The sequence below is a fragment of the Peromyscus leucopus genome, chromosome 6, assembly GCF_004664715.2.
Source record: "Peromyscus leucopus breed LL Stock chromosome 6, UCI_PerLeu_2.1, whole genome shotgun sequence".
In the NCBI taxonomy this organism is placed as follows: domain Eukaryota; kingdom Metazoa; phylum Chordata; class Mammalia; order Rodentia; family Cricetidae; genus Peromyscus; species Peromyscus leucopus.
Window position 1 is genome coordinate 60,847,515 of NC_051068.1, and position 15,871 is coordinate 60,863,385.

The 15,871-nt window shown below is 44.2% G+C and overlaps 1 protein-coding gene across 4 annotated transcripts in view; it reads right to left on the reverse strand.

The window, feature by feature from the left end:
* Window positions 1-15,871, reverse strand: part of Tmem131l (transmembrane 131 like) — a 145,183-nt gene that overhangs the window by 52,114 nt on the left and 77,198 nt on the right. For 3 of the 4 annotated variants that reach the window (XM_028894287.2, XM_028894288.2, XM_028894289.1), the window contains exons 5-7: window positions 12,254-12,377; window positions 11,265-11,381; window positions 10,440-10,550 (exon numbers count right to left, since the gene is read on the reverse strand). In XM_028894287.2, coding sequence (XP_028750120.1) covers window positions 10,440-10,550; window positions 11,265-11,381; window positions 12,254-12,377 — 352 coding nt within the window. The remainder of the gene's footprint in view (window positions 1-10,439; window positions 10,551-11,264; window positions 11,382-12,253; window positions 12,378-15,871) is intronic. The other variant, XM_037206687.1, reaches the window with a different exon arrangement.

Here is a 15,871-nt window from a genome sequence, read left to right on the forward strand (position 1 = left end):
TTTGTTTTGTTTCACCACTTACACAGGGGCCATGGCACACCTTCTTGCCTTGCTCAACATGTTGTTCATAGGTTGAAAACGCCAGTCAAAGTCAGTCTTTCCTCCTCTTTTCAATTTATTAAAAAATGGGGGGAGAGCGCATGTGTGGGAGCCAGAGGTAGACAGCAGGTCACCTGCTCTAGCACTCTCCACCTAATGCCTTTCAGACAGTCACACATTGAATCTGGAACGGGGCTGGCTGCCACAAGTGACCTGCCCGTCTCCACCCCTACAGCAGGAGCATTACAGGCATCTGGACTGCTGGGGATTTGACCCCAGAGCCTCAGGCTTGTGCAGCAAGCATGTTTACCTGCTAGTTAAAGTAACAGACACTTGCTCATAATGGGCATGGTAGAGAGCCAGAGCACTAGAGGCAAATCACTTCCCACACAATGTAAGAAGTTTGCTCAAATCTGCTGAGAAGGAACAGAGAACATGAGGCTGAGGACTCCCCATCTGGGACACACAGACACACATACTCCAACTGACCCAGGAATCTGCTGAGAGCAACATGCAACACACAGACAGACAGACAGACAGACAGACAGACAGACAGACAGACAGACACACACACACACACACACACACACACACACACACACCTACCCCTGACTGGCTGGCTGCAGAGTCTAGACACCATTCAGTTGAGCATTGCAAACAGGACACAAGGAATAAACAAACCCTTGAAGCAGTGGAGCAGAAACCAAACCTAGGAACCAAGATGCTGTTCCTAGCTACTGCCAAGCTCTGAAGGAGGGGCCAGTGACTCGGGTGCCACCTCCTTGATAGGCGGCTCCTCTCAACTCCACAGTACCCAATTAGCCTTTTGACCAACAGTCATACCCACCCACCAAGCAGTATGTGCAAAGGTCTTGGACTTGAAACCATCAGCTGAACCAAGACGCTGTCTCCATCCTCCTTCTGTCTTTGACAGGTCAAAAACACTGGGAAAAAATGATGCTTAGGACTGGGGTCTACAGAGTGGGGAGGAGCATGTTTTCCAGTTTCAGTGGCTTAAGGTTGATGCTGTGATACTCTTGGGGATCCTACTAGGACTTTAGATGTTAAGACAGGCTCAGAGGAACCTTAGGGTTCATCCTGGGATCCGCACACAGTCTAGGAAGAGGGAGCCCTGGAAGTAGCCGCCAAAGGCTCCCCAGCTGCACACACAGGCATGGAGAAGCTCTCTGGCCAAGACAAAGAAAACAAGGAAGGACTTCAAATTCTTTGTCTGTGAACTCATGGGCCAAGATAATTTGATATGGGTCTATAGCCTTCAACTTTCACATCCTGCCAGAAGACTAATTCGGAATTTGAAAATTTTCCCTGAGAGTTTCGTAAAAGAAGGTTTAGATTCAAACTCTGCATGTAAAGTTGTGATGAATGAATTCTAGCTGTGTGTCAAGAACTAGTTCTAAGCTCGATCTAATCATTAGCTATTCGGGAAGGACTATTACCATTTTGTGGATAAACTGAGGCACAAGAAGGTCAGTTGACCTTCCTAGAACCCAGAACCACGATTACTGTGCAGGTGGTCCTTACCACTAGTGCCACACGTCACTGGACGGGCAAGGCTGAGGATCTGGGAATGGGAGACAAGGAAACAAGTTTGGTTCAAGCTTGGGCACCGCGTCACCTTCAGCATACCCAGTGGGTTTTTCTAACCCAAAGACAGGGAAGGGCTGCTTCTGAGGCTGGAGGCAGGCACAGTAGGCGAAAGCCCACGGGCTGGTCTCCTCCTCCACGTCCACAGCATGTCAACTGGCCCCCGACTCTAAAACTGGAGGACTATCACAAGAACCGCTTCCCCAGCCTATGTTCTCTCGGCCCAGCTGCCTTCCCAGGAGGCAGAGTGGTTCCTAGTCATGAGCAACAGATTAGGATTCTGTGCTGTAGGGAAGACCAGTGGCTTTTTTCTGTGTCAGGGTGAGGGAATCTGTTCTTCAGCTGCAAAATGCCCTCCACCGGCCCAGGTGGTCTAACCTGGGGACAGGGATACAGTACCTCATCTCAGATATTAAAGGAGAACATGCCTCAGTCATATAAACATGCTAAGATGTTTCTATTTCTCTAATTCTTCTTTGCTCAACTTTCTTCTTTTGGTTTGATGTTGTTTGTGACTACGTAGCCCAGGTTGGCCTCAAACTCTTAACCCAGGCTGTCCAGGACTGCACTGCTGGCCTTCTTCTCTCCACCCCTCTATTTTGAGGTAGGGTCTTGGCCGGAATTCAGAGTTCTGCCTTCTGAGCGCTGGGATAAAGGAGTCCTCCACCATGCCCAGGCCCCCTGTGCCCAGTTTTCTAACTCCTGATTCTTCACATGCAGCAAGTTCAGAACTGGTCAGAAAAAACCAGACAGTGTTGTTGAGGCAGCTTTACACCTTCTAACAGAAGCTTCTATAATACTCCAATACAATGAATATTTGAAAACAGTTAAAAACAACTGTAGGCCAGAATTTCATAAACAGCTTATCATTTCCTTTGAAGATTATTTATTTAATTCTCTATTAATGAACTCAATTATTATTCCATCAATACATTACACATAATACTGCCAGAGTGTATCACTTATTAGTTAGGACATAAAGCCTGATACAGCTTATAACCTTGTAGAGAAAAACATAAACATCCCTTACCTAAACTGCTCATTCCATTCTATTAATCACATAGGATAGTCAGGAGATCAAGACCACTATGGGCCCTTGACCTTTCCCTATTATGTACAATAGTCAGGAGATCAAGACCACTATGGGGCCCTTGACCTTTCCCCATTTTCTGTGTTCCCCTCCATATCATAGATTAGGTTTGTGCAGCACATTTCTAAAGGAAAAGGTGCCCTTTCCATTTCTCCCTTGTCTAGTTGTGAGTGGAAAAGTCTCTCATGCCTCCTTCCCCACACTGGTTTTACCACTTCCCCTACTCGGCTGTCATACTGAGCTGACAGAGATCAGCACCCATGAAGGTAGCAAGCAGTCCAACAGCAACATCTTGGACACCCTCCCATGAGGCTCCAGCACCTGTTCCTGGCAGGCCTGAGGCTTGACATCATGCACCAATATCAAAGGCTGAGTCAATTCTAAAAGGATAATGACTCCTGGCCAGAGGCGTATGAGGAGTAACTCATCTGGAGAAAGTTTCTTCATCACACAGTCCAGCAACAAGATCACTGATGGAGAACCATCCCTCATCCATACACAAAATAGAAAATTACAGAAGACAACAGGTACTAATAACGGTGACCTTTGCCATATGTCTGGCTGTCCTTTCTAATTTTTTTTTAGTAACCCATATTGATTGTATTTATCAGTGGCGTTCAGTGTGATTTTTTTCACACACACATACAACAAACATTGCTGAAACCCACCCCCCAACTCAGTTCCACCCTCCACTTTTCACTTCTCTGGTTTGTTTCCTTACAAATTCATAATCTTAACAATCACAGCATATCTTGAAAACATACTCTCTTTAGACAAAAGTGTGGTACCATGCACAGGTGTATACATATACACACATGTAGTACAACTATATGCCACGAATTCCCGTTAATTGTAACTTCTCCAGATTTCCCAAATAATCTTATAATTGGGTTTTAGACAATACAAGTGGTGGGTACTGGGACAACACATGCTTCAAAAATTGTTTTAACCAAATAAATCAATACAACATTCTCCATGTTCGAGCAGCTTAGATCCAAGAAGGCAACGAAGAAAATGATTTTTTTTTTAAATGTGTTTCATGGGGTGCAACCCTTAAACAAAGAGCTACAGGCAATCAGTGACTGCTGAGAGAAGGAGAACTGGTCTTCCCCAGGGATGAGCCCCCTAAATGGTTATTCAACACCAGGTAGTCAACTCTGAAAACAAACACACAAGCAAAACGAAACAGGCTCAGCATGCTCTATGTATATATGTATATTTATGTGTATATTTTTATGTTTATAAGCATAATAACTAGAGAAAAAGAGGCCATAGGTTTGAAAGGGGCTGGAAGGAGGAAAGGAAGAGTCCATAATGTAATCTTATTTTTATTATGAAGAACTGCAGATAAACTGTGCTGGTTAGTATTTTTGCTAACTTGGCACACGCTAGGGTTATCTGGGGAAAGGGAACTTCAAGCGAGAAAATGCCTCCATCAGACTGGCCTGTAGGCAGGTCTGTAAGTCACAGTTTGATTCATAATTGATACAGACGAGGTCAATTCACGGGGGTAATGCCATGCCTCTGAGCAGGTGGTCCTGGATGGTGAAGAAAAAAAAAAAAAAAAAAACAGGCCGGGCAAGCCATGAGAAATAAGGCAGTAAACAGCACCCCTCCACGGCCTCTGCATCAGTTCCTGCCTCCAGGTTCCTGCCTTGGTTTCCTGCAGTGGACTCGGGGATATGTATGCCATATAAGCCTTTTTCTCCTCAACTTGCTTTTGATTGTGCTGCTTATCACAGCAATAAAAACTAAACTAAGACATAAACAAAAGTGTTGCCTTCTTGTGAGCTACCACACAATTCACACACTCTACAACAAAGCCACATCACAAGAGCACACAGTCAACCCTGGACATTACACAACTGTGAACCGTTTCCATGTGGACCTCCTAGTCATAGTCTGGAAGAAGCTCTAATATGCTGCTAAGCTGACAATTCAATTGGTCAAATCCTTTTTCCACTGTGGAGCTTTAAACTGTCTCTATTTTGTTACCATAATAAAAATGCTGCAAAAAAAAAAAATTATTGGCACTTTTCTTTCCTGTATCATGAATAATTCAATAGAGGAAAATCATTATGACATTTACTACATTTGGGGAAAAGTTTAAATCATATTCAGTTGTCATTTGCAATCCTAGCTCTAATCTTGACCTCCAACCAAGTAATTTAAACTCTAAGTCCTTCAACAATTTCTAAAATAAGAATACTGTCACCTGCTGTGGTGGTAAGGCTGCTGAAGGTCACCCAGTCAGTGTGGTGAAAAGGTGAAGTCCTGCCACCCCTGGATGGAATGACTGGTAAATGTGCTATTTGGGGATCTCGGCTCAAATTCCCATTGACTCACCTCTCTATTTAAAACTCTGCGGCCTTCAATGCACTACACAGTGAGCTGATAGGGACATTCTAAAAAAGACAACATGGGCCCTGTCCGCGAGACCCCCTGGAAAAGCAGGAGGGAGGGTATTACAACAGGGTATGGACCCAGGGCTGTGGAGAGCAGCCGCAGGGCTGACTGAGGACCCAGGGAAGTTCACAAGGAGCTTACATTTGAACTGGGTCTTGAAATCTGGAATCGGAACACTTAGAACAGGGCAAAACCTCATTAGGAGGAGCTGGTAGAAAGGAATGGTGTGTTCTGGGAAGGATGAGGAGCTCCGAGGAAAGAGGCAGGAGCTCCAAGGATGGAAAGGACTGCTGGGCCCTAGGCAGGGATGGCCTTGCGTTGTGACAAAGCGAAGGAGCTTGTGCTTCCCACTGTGTGCAACCGATCACACTACCATAGTGACACATTTCACACACACACCCCACACACACACACACACACACAAATTCTGAATCTTTTTTTTTTTTTTTTTTTTTTCCGAGACAGGGTTTCTCTGTGTAGCTTTGCGCCTTTTCCTGGAACTCACTCTGTAGCCCAGGCTGGCCTCGAACTCACAGAGATCCGCCTGCCTCTGCCTCCCGAGTGCTGGGATTAAAGGTGTGCACCACCACCGCCTGGCTCTGAATCTCTTATGACACTGAAAATATTTTTAAATCACTCTATCATCTTGGTCTCAGTTTTTATATAACAACTTAATTGATACATAAAATAATTTTATTTCTTAACTTCACATTTCTCCTTAAAATAATAAAGTTACCTCTCTTCCAATGGAACTAAAGAAACAATTTTTTTTAAGTTGACAATGTACTTATTTCTGTCTAGACATCTCACTCTTTATTTGTGCATGAGGAACTTTTAGGTCTAATACCAGAAAAACAAAACAGTAACAACAAAACACAATTCTGTCGTGAGCAGTGCACACCCAGAGCCCCGTGGAGGAATGACGACCTCCCACGCACAACCCTCCACCCTAGGCGAGCACCATCAGCAGAAGTTAAATCCCAAGACAGTATTTTCATACTGAAACTAAGGACTATCCTCTGCCAGGGGAGCTGGCGGCGGCAGCCCCACAAACATGAGGCGCGCACACACGAGCCAACAGCTTGACTGTAGACGTACTACAGTAGGGACAGGTCTTCAGGAATTCCAGCTCCTTCTTAGGTTGAAGCTTTGTAGGATTTTACTGTCGGGTATCTATATAGAATAAGCCCTGAAAAACACTGTGCACACTTTCTTTTCCGAATCATGACTAAGATAAGGGACAGTGAAATTGCTGGCTTATGGAGAACACCTTCCGGTGTCTCAACAGCACGTGAGTGCCGCTTCCCGTCAAGGTTTTGCCTACAGACTTCAAAAGCCACTCAGCACCAGAGTGGGGGCAGTGCACTTCGTTCGCAGCCCAGTTATCTACTGGGACACTATTTGTTGACTGACGGACAAACTGACTTTGGAGAGGGCTACGTCCAACAGGGGCCGACTTAAGCAAAACCACAAATCCCCGCCTAAACAAAAAGCAAAGGAGAAAACCTGCATCTGCATAGAGACACGAGAGAGGGCTGACAAGGCCGTGGAGGTAACAGTGTGGGAGCACACCGCCTTTCCACAGGTGGGGCTGGGGCTCCCGGAGTACGGAAATCTTCCTCACACCACACACGAAACTGAAATCAAACTGGCCACACACAAAAATAAACTACAAGAGCCTTAAAACATAGGAGTACATTTTCATAATATTGGATCTTTTAGGTGGGATCCTAAAAATATAACTAACCAAAGGGGGGGGGGAAAAACAGATAAACTGAACTTTATCAAAATCTGTATCTTTTGTGCTTCAAAGGATACTACCAAAAGATTCCATCCGGGCTGGAGAGATGGCTCAGAGGTTAAGAGCACTGGCTGCTCTTCCAGAGGTCCTGAGTTCAATTCCCAGCAACCACATGGTGGCTCACAACCATCTGTAATGAGATCTGGTGCCCTCTTCTGGCCTGCAGGCATACATGCAGACAGAACACCGTATACATAATAAATAAATAAATCTTTAAAAAAAAAAAAGATTCCATCCACAGACTGGGAGAAACTACAAATCATGAACTTGAATAAAAGTCAACCCTCTAGGACAGAAAGCTTCTACTTCTCACAAACAAGAAGACAACATAAAAATGAGGAAAAGGCAGAGGGATAGAACCGTTATATCGGGGCTTGTCTAGCTTACGGAAAGCCTTTGGTGTGCTCCCAGCACCATGTACCTGGGCCGTGGAGCACACACCATTCCAAAGTTCAGGAGGGAATGGTAGGACAAGAGGTTCGGGGTCATCTTTGGCTACAGAGGGAGTTTCAAAGCCAGCCTAGTCTACATAAAACTCTGGTATTTTGGGGGTTTTTTCTTTAAAAAAAAAAAAAGGAGGGGGCATTGAGATAGATCGATACTTGAAGGTACAAGGAGAGAACACTTAATGAAGCTGACCTCTGACCTCCACCATGGCATGCATGCATCCCTATCCTACCCCACACTATGCAAAATAACTCAGTTTTTAAAGGGAGAGCAAGCTATAGACACTTCTTCAAAAACGATACACAAATTTCAATCTATGATTTAGTCATTATGGAAATGCAAGTCAAAGGACTTCACGGCCACCAGGATGGCTGTCTTTAAAAGAAACCAGACGACAGCTAAGAAGTGTTGGCAAAGTTGATGAGGAACATTGCTGGTGGTGCTGTACCATGGCGTTGAGCTTTTTAAAAGTTTTGACAGTTCCTAAAAATACGTGACTTAACAAAATTGCACTTTTAGATATGCACCTGTGTTGGCTAGTGGTTTTGTTTGTTTTGTTTGTTTTTGTCAACTTGACATAAGCTCGAGTCATCTGGGAAGAGGGAGCCTCAATTAAGAAGGTGCCCTAGTCAGGCTGGCATGTAGGCATGTCTGTGGGGGAATTTGCTTGATTAATGACTGATGTGGGAAAGCTCAGGCCCCTTACTCAGTGCTGCCCCTGGGCTGGTCCAGGGTGTGCACCAGCCTTGGAGAACAGGCCAGTAAGCAGCACTCCTCCATGGTCTCTGCTTCAGTTCCTGCCTCTAGTTTCCTGCTTTCTGTTCCTGCCCTTTCCTCCCCAAGTTGCTTTTGGTCTGTGCTTATCACAGTAGTAGAAAGCAAGCTAAGACAAGATCCAAGAGAAGAAAAAAGATATTTCCACACAAACTTACAAACAAATGCCTACAGCAGCAACATTCATAGCAGCCAAAAACAACTCAAATGTCTATGATTTGATGAAGTCACACACAGTATGATGCAGCCCATACGCACATACTATTTGGCAATTTTTTTTTAAAGATTTGTTTATTATGTATACGGTGTTCTGTCTGCACGTATGACCGCAGGCCAGAAGAGGGCGCCAGATCTCATTATAGATGGTGGTGAGTCACCATGTGGTTGCTGGGAATTGAACTCAGGACCTCTGGAAGAGCAGCAGTTAGTGCTCTTAACCTCTGAGCCATCTCTCCAGCCCCCAACTATTTGGCAATTTAAAGGAAGGAAGATGTGGATGAAATTTAGGAAGTGTTAAGGGACAGATGCCAATCATAAAAGACCACATTTCCTTTCTGTAAGTGTGGAGAACAGACAAATCCAGAGACAAGACAAGGATAGTAGCTACTGCTAGGTCTCAGGCAGTTCACATATCCAGAAATAAGCTCAATCTGGACTATACAAGAATTGCTCATCGTTTAGAGAAAAGCCAGCATCCTTCAGGAATTTGTGAACCAGGTTCCCAGTCCCCCAAAGGAGTCATTTCCCTCTACTCTGGCAGAAGGGACATACATCTCTCTATTGACATATGATGGCTATCATATTGACCTGTGATGGCTATCAGCATATCACAGTCCATGCTAGCTTCCAAGCTCCCTCAGGCCCTATTCACAAGTGTCTGTCATACATTTCAAAGCCACCACACCAGCTTCCACTATTCTGTTTCTTCTATCTCCACTATTCTGTCTGTCTGTCTGTCTCCACTATTCGGTTTCTCTCTATCTCTATCTCTATCTCCATTATTCTTTATCTCTTGCTATCTCCACTATTCTATTTTTCTGTCTGTCTGTCTGTCTCCACTATTCAGTTCCTCTCTATCTCTATCTCCATTATTCTCTATCTCTCTCTATCTCCACTATTCCGTCTTTTTTTATCTCCACTATTCTCTTTCTCTAACTCCACTATTCTTTCTCTTATATAGTAAGCCCCTGTTCTCAAAAAACCAAACCAAACCAAAACCAAGTGTTTCCTCCCATAAACCATAACCAGCTAGGGCAAGAATCAGAGAGAGAGGATCGTAAACATCTCTGGAGGCTTGTCACTGCTGGTGGCTCTAGTGGTTATGGTGGTATTCTATTTGTACTGAAATGTGATTTTAATTGTATGTTAATAAATAAAGTTGCCCGGGGGGTCAGAGCTATTAGAGCCATAGAAAGAGCATGGCGGTGGTGGTGCACGCCTTTAATCCCATAGATCTCTGTGTGTTCAGGGATACAGCCAGCATTGGAGACATACGCCTTTAAGACCTAGAGGGCTGTGACGAGGCAGTCATGTGTTTGGGTTTACAACCAATGAGAAGGCAGAACAGAAAGACTATTTATTTAAAGACATACACACAGGAAATAGGTCTCTTTCGGGAAGCTAGGAGCACTGCAGGAAGAAGGGTAAGATTTTAGCTCTGAGCTCTGACCTCTCGGCTTTCTCTTTTACATTGGTTCTGTGTTTCTTATTTAATAAGATGGTTGGTTACATCTACAAGTGGTTCTTTCTGTCCTCCTGAAAATCAGCTGGTAAGATTTAATAAGCCCTGTAAAACAGCTCATGGTCTATGACTATAGCCTCATCGTGAAATTATACCCCAAGGAAATGGATGAGCAAAAGGAAAATAATGAAACATAAGCATATAGTCCAATGGTTAACAATAAAGAGACATAGAGCCATTTTACAGAGCAGCAACAGGGCTAGATAAACTGTGAAGTAGCAGCTCTAGGTTGTTGAAAGTATGCAGGGCCGGCTCCAGCTCAGAGGAAGAGCACTTGCCTAGCAACACACACACACACACACACACACACACACACACACACACACACGAGAGAGAGAGAGAGAGAGAGAGAGAGAGAGAGAGAGAGAGAGAGAGAGAGGCATAGATTTCATTCACTGACACTTTGAATATATCTATTATTTCCATATTTCAAGACTTTTCAAAATCAAGAGAGGCATGCCCTAATTTGACAATGTTAAACAGAACAGGTTGTGCAGACTCTACAAGTTAGTTCAAAGTAGCTCTATTAAAATGACCTGTGTCTGTGAAAGCTGAATACTTTGGACCTGCGGAAGCAGAAAGTATGTGTTCGGCAGTTGCTCCGCAGACCCTTCTGTAGAGACTCTGCGAGTGCCCACTCCAGATACCTGCAGGGAAGCAAGAGAAGCATGCCTCTGTCAGTGTCAGAACGCCGTGTCTGCACGCACCTGATGACCATCCACCCTCATCTACAGAAAACTAAATGTTCCTCATGACACCTAACCCTCACAGGGACACCTCTTCTGATGTGTTCAATGGAATCTGGTGAGAATTAGGCACAACTAACCAAATCTGATGCTTAGATTCCCCGGCGCCACATCTTCAGGATGCCCCGAATACCATACTTGGGTTAAGATCCCTGTTCTTAACCAAGTTAACACCAGCAGCAAAATGATCTTTCACACACCCTTCCCACTATCTTGATTTGAGTAGTGATATGAACGGGGAGCTCCCTAGGAACAGACTGCCATAGAAATACTCCTGAGCAAGAGTAGACAGGCAAAGTGTCAGAGTGGCTCTCAGTGCAGCCCTCTCACCTGTCTGAGAGAGAAGAGCCTGCAAGGTTTTGTTCTAGAAAACTGTATGGTAGATAGTTTGGGCTTCATTCTAAGACACTTCAAAGACCCAGGCTTTATCAGGCTGCAGGGGAGGGTTCTGGGGCACACAAAGCAGACGGGTGGAAGTTGATAGATTTAGCATCCCTCTAGGTTATAGTTTAATGACATGAAATGATAGGAAAGCTCTCCAAGAGTCCTTTAAAAAAATAGTCAAGTTCTCTAAATCAGCAGGCAAATGATATGGCCAAAGGCCAAGTTACTTACATGATAGGAGAGGACTCCATGTGAGGAGGTATTAATAAATAAGGAGCTCTCGGTGCTTCCTTCTTCAGTAGGTAAGAAGATAATTCTGAAGGAAGTTCTCCCCATTGCTGGGATCACCTGAAAGGAAAGTTCCTAGTCAGTCATCGGCCGGCAGACTCGCGTTCTGACTGCTTCTGCAAACATCCCCTGCACATCCTGGATCCTTTCTCAGTCAGCACCACGGAGCCCTGAGCCTCCCTAAACTGACCATCTCCCGGCAGACTGCCGACTCCTGGCAGATAACTGCCCAGTGCTCGCACTCCAGAGTGAGTCGTGTGCCCTGCCTGTCTACTCTCTCCTCTTCACACCCGCATGTTCACACCTGTCTTTAGCTAACCCAGGTCTGTTTCTAGTTAAGTACAGAGGATAATGTGCATGTGAAGACTTATTACTAAATATGTTGACATATTACTAAACCCAGGGACAGTGTTTATCCACATAAACCAAACCAAACCAACCATGAACCAAATGTGGAAGGGCTTCTCTGTTAACACTTCCTTGGTCTCAGTAGTTGGTGAACATTGTAACATCAAGCAGATATAGTAACCAAAATAAGTAAAAACTTAAAGAAGTTCAAGGTCATTGGAAAACTACAGAAGACTATGGTTGGTAGCTCTGCCTCGATAGGAGTTAACCACAGAAGCCCTGCTCACAAGGAGTCCTGGCTTTGTGAGAAGGTCTGAGAGGACACAACTATAAACCAAGCACTAGTTACTGAAGCCTCAGCATCCGTGGCAATCTTAAGAACGATAATATAAACTTTCTCTAGCCATGATAAAGCCATACTAAATATACATACATTACTACAGTTTCTTTAAACATGTTTCCCCATTAGGTATGCAGAGCCACTAAAGCTCTGAAAGAAAACGAAAGAAAAAGTACACATAAAGCAAACAAAAATCTAGAAAATGGAAACACAGGTATCAGGAAAAAGGGATATCAACACTCACCCTGCAATGGACAGGCGGCACATGGAAATGTCTAGCAGCTGTGAACACTGAGTTCACCACAACCTCGCTATCTCTGCTGGGGTTGTATGCATAGAGAAGCTTCGCTGCAGGATGCCCCAGGAACCTGGTTGGGGAAACAGAAAGGCAAGACTCTTGTGATTATCAGTATCACTCACATACACATGCATACACTTACACGCTATAATTTATGCTCAAGACTGAGCCCAGGGTGCCATGCATACCACTGAGCTACATCTCTAGCCCATGTATTTTTTTTTTTAACTCCAGAGAGCTATCAACATTCACTAAAAAGTTTAAGGAGGAGGAGGAGGAGATTGTACAGCACTATCCTCAAGGCCAAAAGCCTCCATCATCGTGTGCTCAGCTGTGGCTGGTTGCAGATCACAGCTGGGTGTGCTGACAGCAGACAGTCCCTCACAGGAGGGGCTGGGGAAATAAGTCTTCATAATTGTGTGTGGCCCTGGAGAGGGGCTAGCTGTGGAGACCTGAAGGAAAGAGGCACCATCGACACAGTCATGGCGCGTTATCATCCATGGTGGGTAAGGACTTCCCAGAGTAGCTGGGGTTAACCGTGCTCGGCAGTAACCCCTCATCCATGGTCTGTAAGGAAGCGCAGTCAACCCACTGGTTCCCCTTTGGTGAGATCCAGCTTTATTTTTATAAGCCGAATGGCAGTCTCCACTAGCACTCTGTTCCTCTCTGTGTTGTGACAATTCCACACATCTGGGTTATTGAGTTCTTTCATGTCTGTCTGTTTATAGAACCAAACATGCTCTGGCATGTACTAGCATTATCTAGGGTTCTCGTTCAAATCAAGATATATTTAGATAAGAAACTGCAGTCACCACGAAAGCTTCTCTGAGCCCACCACGAAAACATGAGGATCAAGGCCCAGCCTCCTAAGCTGAAGAAATGTGTGCACAAAAGGTTATCATGGAAATTAAATGGTGGCAGACATATGCAAGGAATATCGGAAGGATTTTTTCCCTTTCTCACAGGACTGATGGATGATGTACGGAGATGGCAAAAGAACAATACAAAGAAACCAAACCATAGCATCCAAGTCTTAGAAGAAGCTTATGGGACCACTGGTCAGCACAGAAATCCGCATCTCTCCTCCAAATAGTCTATGCTAATTTACTCCCAATACTGGGGTAAAGTACATTTTCACACTGAACTGTTGGGCAAATACATTTTTGTGATAGTTCAAAGAGGGAAGGAGAGGGAGTTTTCATGGAACTCAGCACCGTGGGAGAGCACTCAGGAGGCTGAGGTGGGGGAATTGCAAGTTCTAGGCCCGAGGAACAGAGAGAAATCCTGTCTCAAAAGCAAAACAACAAACAAAAACCTGTACAGGCAGAAAGCTTTACACACCATCTGCAAACTTCCCGCCAACCTCCCAGTAATGGTCTAATGGAGAGCTCATCGTGCCAGGGCTTTGGCTGGCAGCCTAACAGGAGGACCACACGGCACAGGAGGGGTCCTCCAGCCCAGCCATCTGCAACGGGCCTGGGTCATTTCATCTGACCCCTACTGTCTAGCACTGAATTCACTAGTTCAATTAGCGTGCGGCAGAGCCTGCAAGTCATTCTTCCAGCTACCCAAATCCACGGTTCTTATTAGTATGGCCCCAAAATAAACCTATCCAGTTTAAGCAAAATCCTCATGTGTTATACTTGTATTCCTTTAATTTTGTTCCAATTTTTCTAATAATAGAAATGTGCCATTTATCCTAGCAGGATCAGAAGACTGAGGACAGGACTACCTACACAGCAAGTCCAGAGCAGCCTGGGTTACTCCTCATCCAAAAGGGAAAAGTTCACCTTAGTAAGAACAATATGCATGCTGTTTCTCTCTGTTCAATGTTTGGACATTTTGTCCCAGCTTTCATGGGTACTTTTCTAAGTGCTCATCTTAATGGAAAATTTTAATACATCTGATGTGTATTTTAAATCATAAATAATTTAGAACCTCTACTTATAAATAAAACACACATCAGTGTGATTAAAGCTTTGGTTCTTTTAGTGTTTAAATTTTATTTACTTTTTTTTTTAATTTATGTGTATGTGCTTGCATCAACTGAGTGAGTGCATGCCAGAAGGGTATATATTGGGGCGAGGGACATCCACGGAGTTCACACAAGGGCGTCAGATCTCCTGGAGCTGGAGTTACAGGTAGCTGTGAGATGCCCAATACGGGGCCTCTGAAAAAGGAACAAACACTCTGAACTACCACTCCAGCCCCAAATATAATTCAATTTTTTTTTTTTTTTTTTTTTTTTTTTTTTTTTTTTTTTTTTTTACTGCTAGGTATTGTGGTACACATCTTTAATCCTAGCACTTAGGAGCAGAGGCCAGCAGATCTCTGAATTTAAACCCAGCCGGGTCTACAGAGCAAGTTCCAAGACAGCCAGGGCTACACAGAGAAACTTTTTCTTGAAAAAAACAACAAAAAACCCTATTATAACAAAAAACAGGGCCGGGCGGTGGTGGCGCACGCCTTTAATCCCAGCACTCGGGAGGCAGAGGCAGGCGGATGATCTTTGTGAGTTTGAGGCCAGCCTGGGCTACCAAGTGAGTTCCAGGAAAGGCGCAAAGCTACACAGAGAAACCTGTCTCGAAAAACCAAAAAAAAAAAAAAAAAAAAAAAAAAAAAAAAACCCTATTATAAACATAAGGGTCACTTAATAAACCAGTCAGAGAGCTGGGCTCATATCTGCCTTCTTTGCCATAAATGAGTACAGACTTCAGTGGCTTTAAGAAAAAGGCACCAAGCAATCAACAAAGCTATTTAAACTTAGCACTTAAACTTATTCCCCAATGCTTTACATACTATGCACATAACTGCGCACAAGTGTTCTGGTTTCCAAGAACTGCATTAAGAGGAGATGGTAGTGCCCTCCACAGCAGGGTGACTGCAGCTACCGTCCCGGCTGAGACAGAAGCCTCCTTAACTAGCTATTTTTAGCCTCCTTTTCAGTATTCTATTTTTACATGTGTTAAAAGGGTATGAATTTCCTTTGGTAGTGACAACTGGAAGATAATCTATTAATTTAATATGACAAAAGAATGATGAAAATGTATGAATGATTAGCACTTGCAGTCTTGGGACCAGCAAAATGTTAACCCTTAGAATAAGCTCCCAGGGAACGGAAGGAAGAGAAAGCAGCAACAAGATCCTGATTCTGCATCTGAAACGGAAACCAAACTAGGAGAAAGTAGTTGTCTGCCTGAGGTGTCAAAATAATGGGGGCAAACGCTGGACCAGGAAAGTGAGGGAACCCAGGTATGGCAGCTACTCACAGTTGTGAGCTGTCATGTGAGGGCTGAGAACTGAGCCCAAGTCCTCTGAAAAAGTAGCAAGTGCTTTTAACCACTGAGCCATCTCTCCTGCACCCAAATCACAGAATTTTATGTTCTGAAAGAGTAATTGACAGCCAGAATCCTATAAATTCCATTTTTTTCCTCCTCTAGCTACATTCATCATGATCCATTTCATCATACCAACCAATCTATAGATTTTAAGATAGACCTGCATACACAACATACACACACACACACACACACACACACACACACACACACACACAATTCCCTT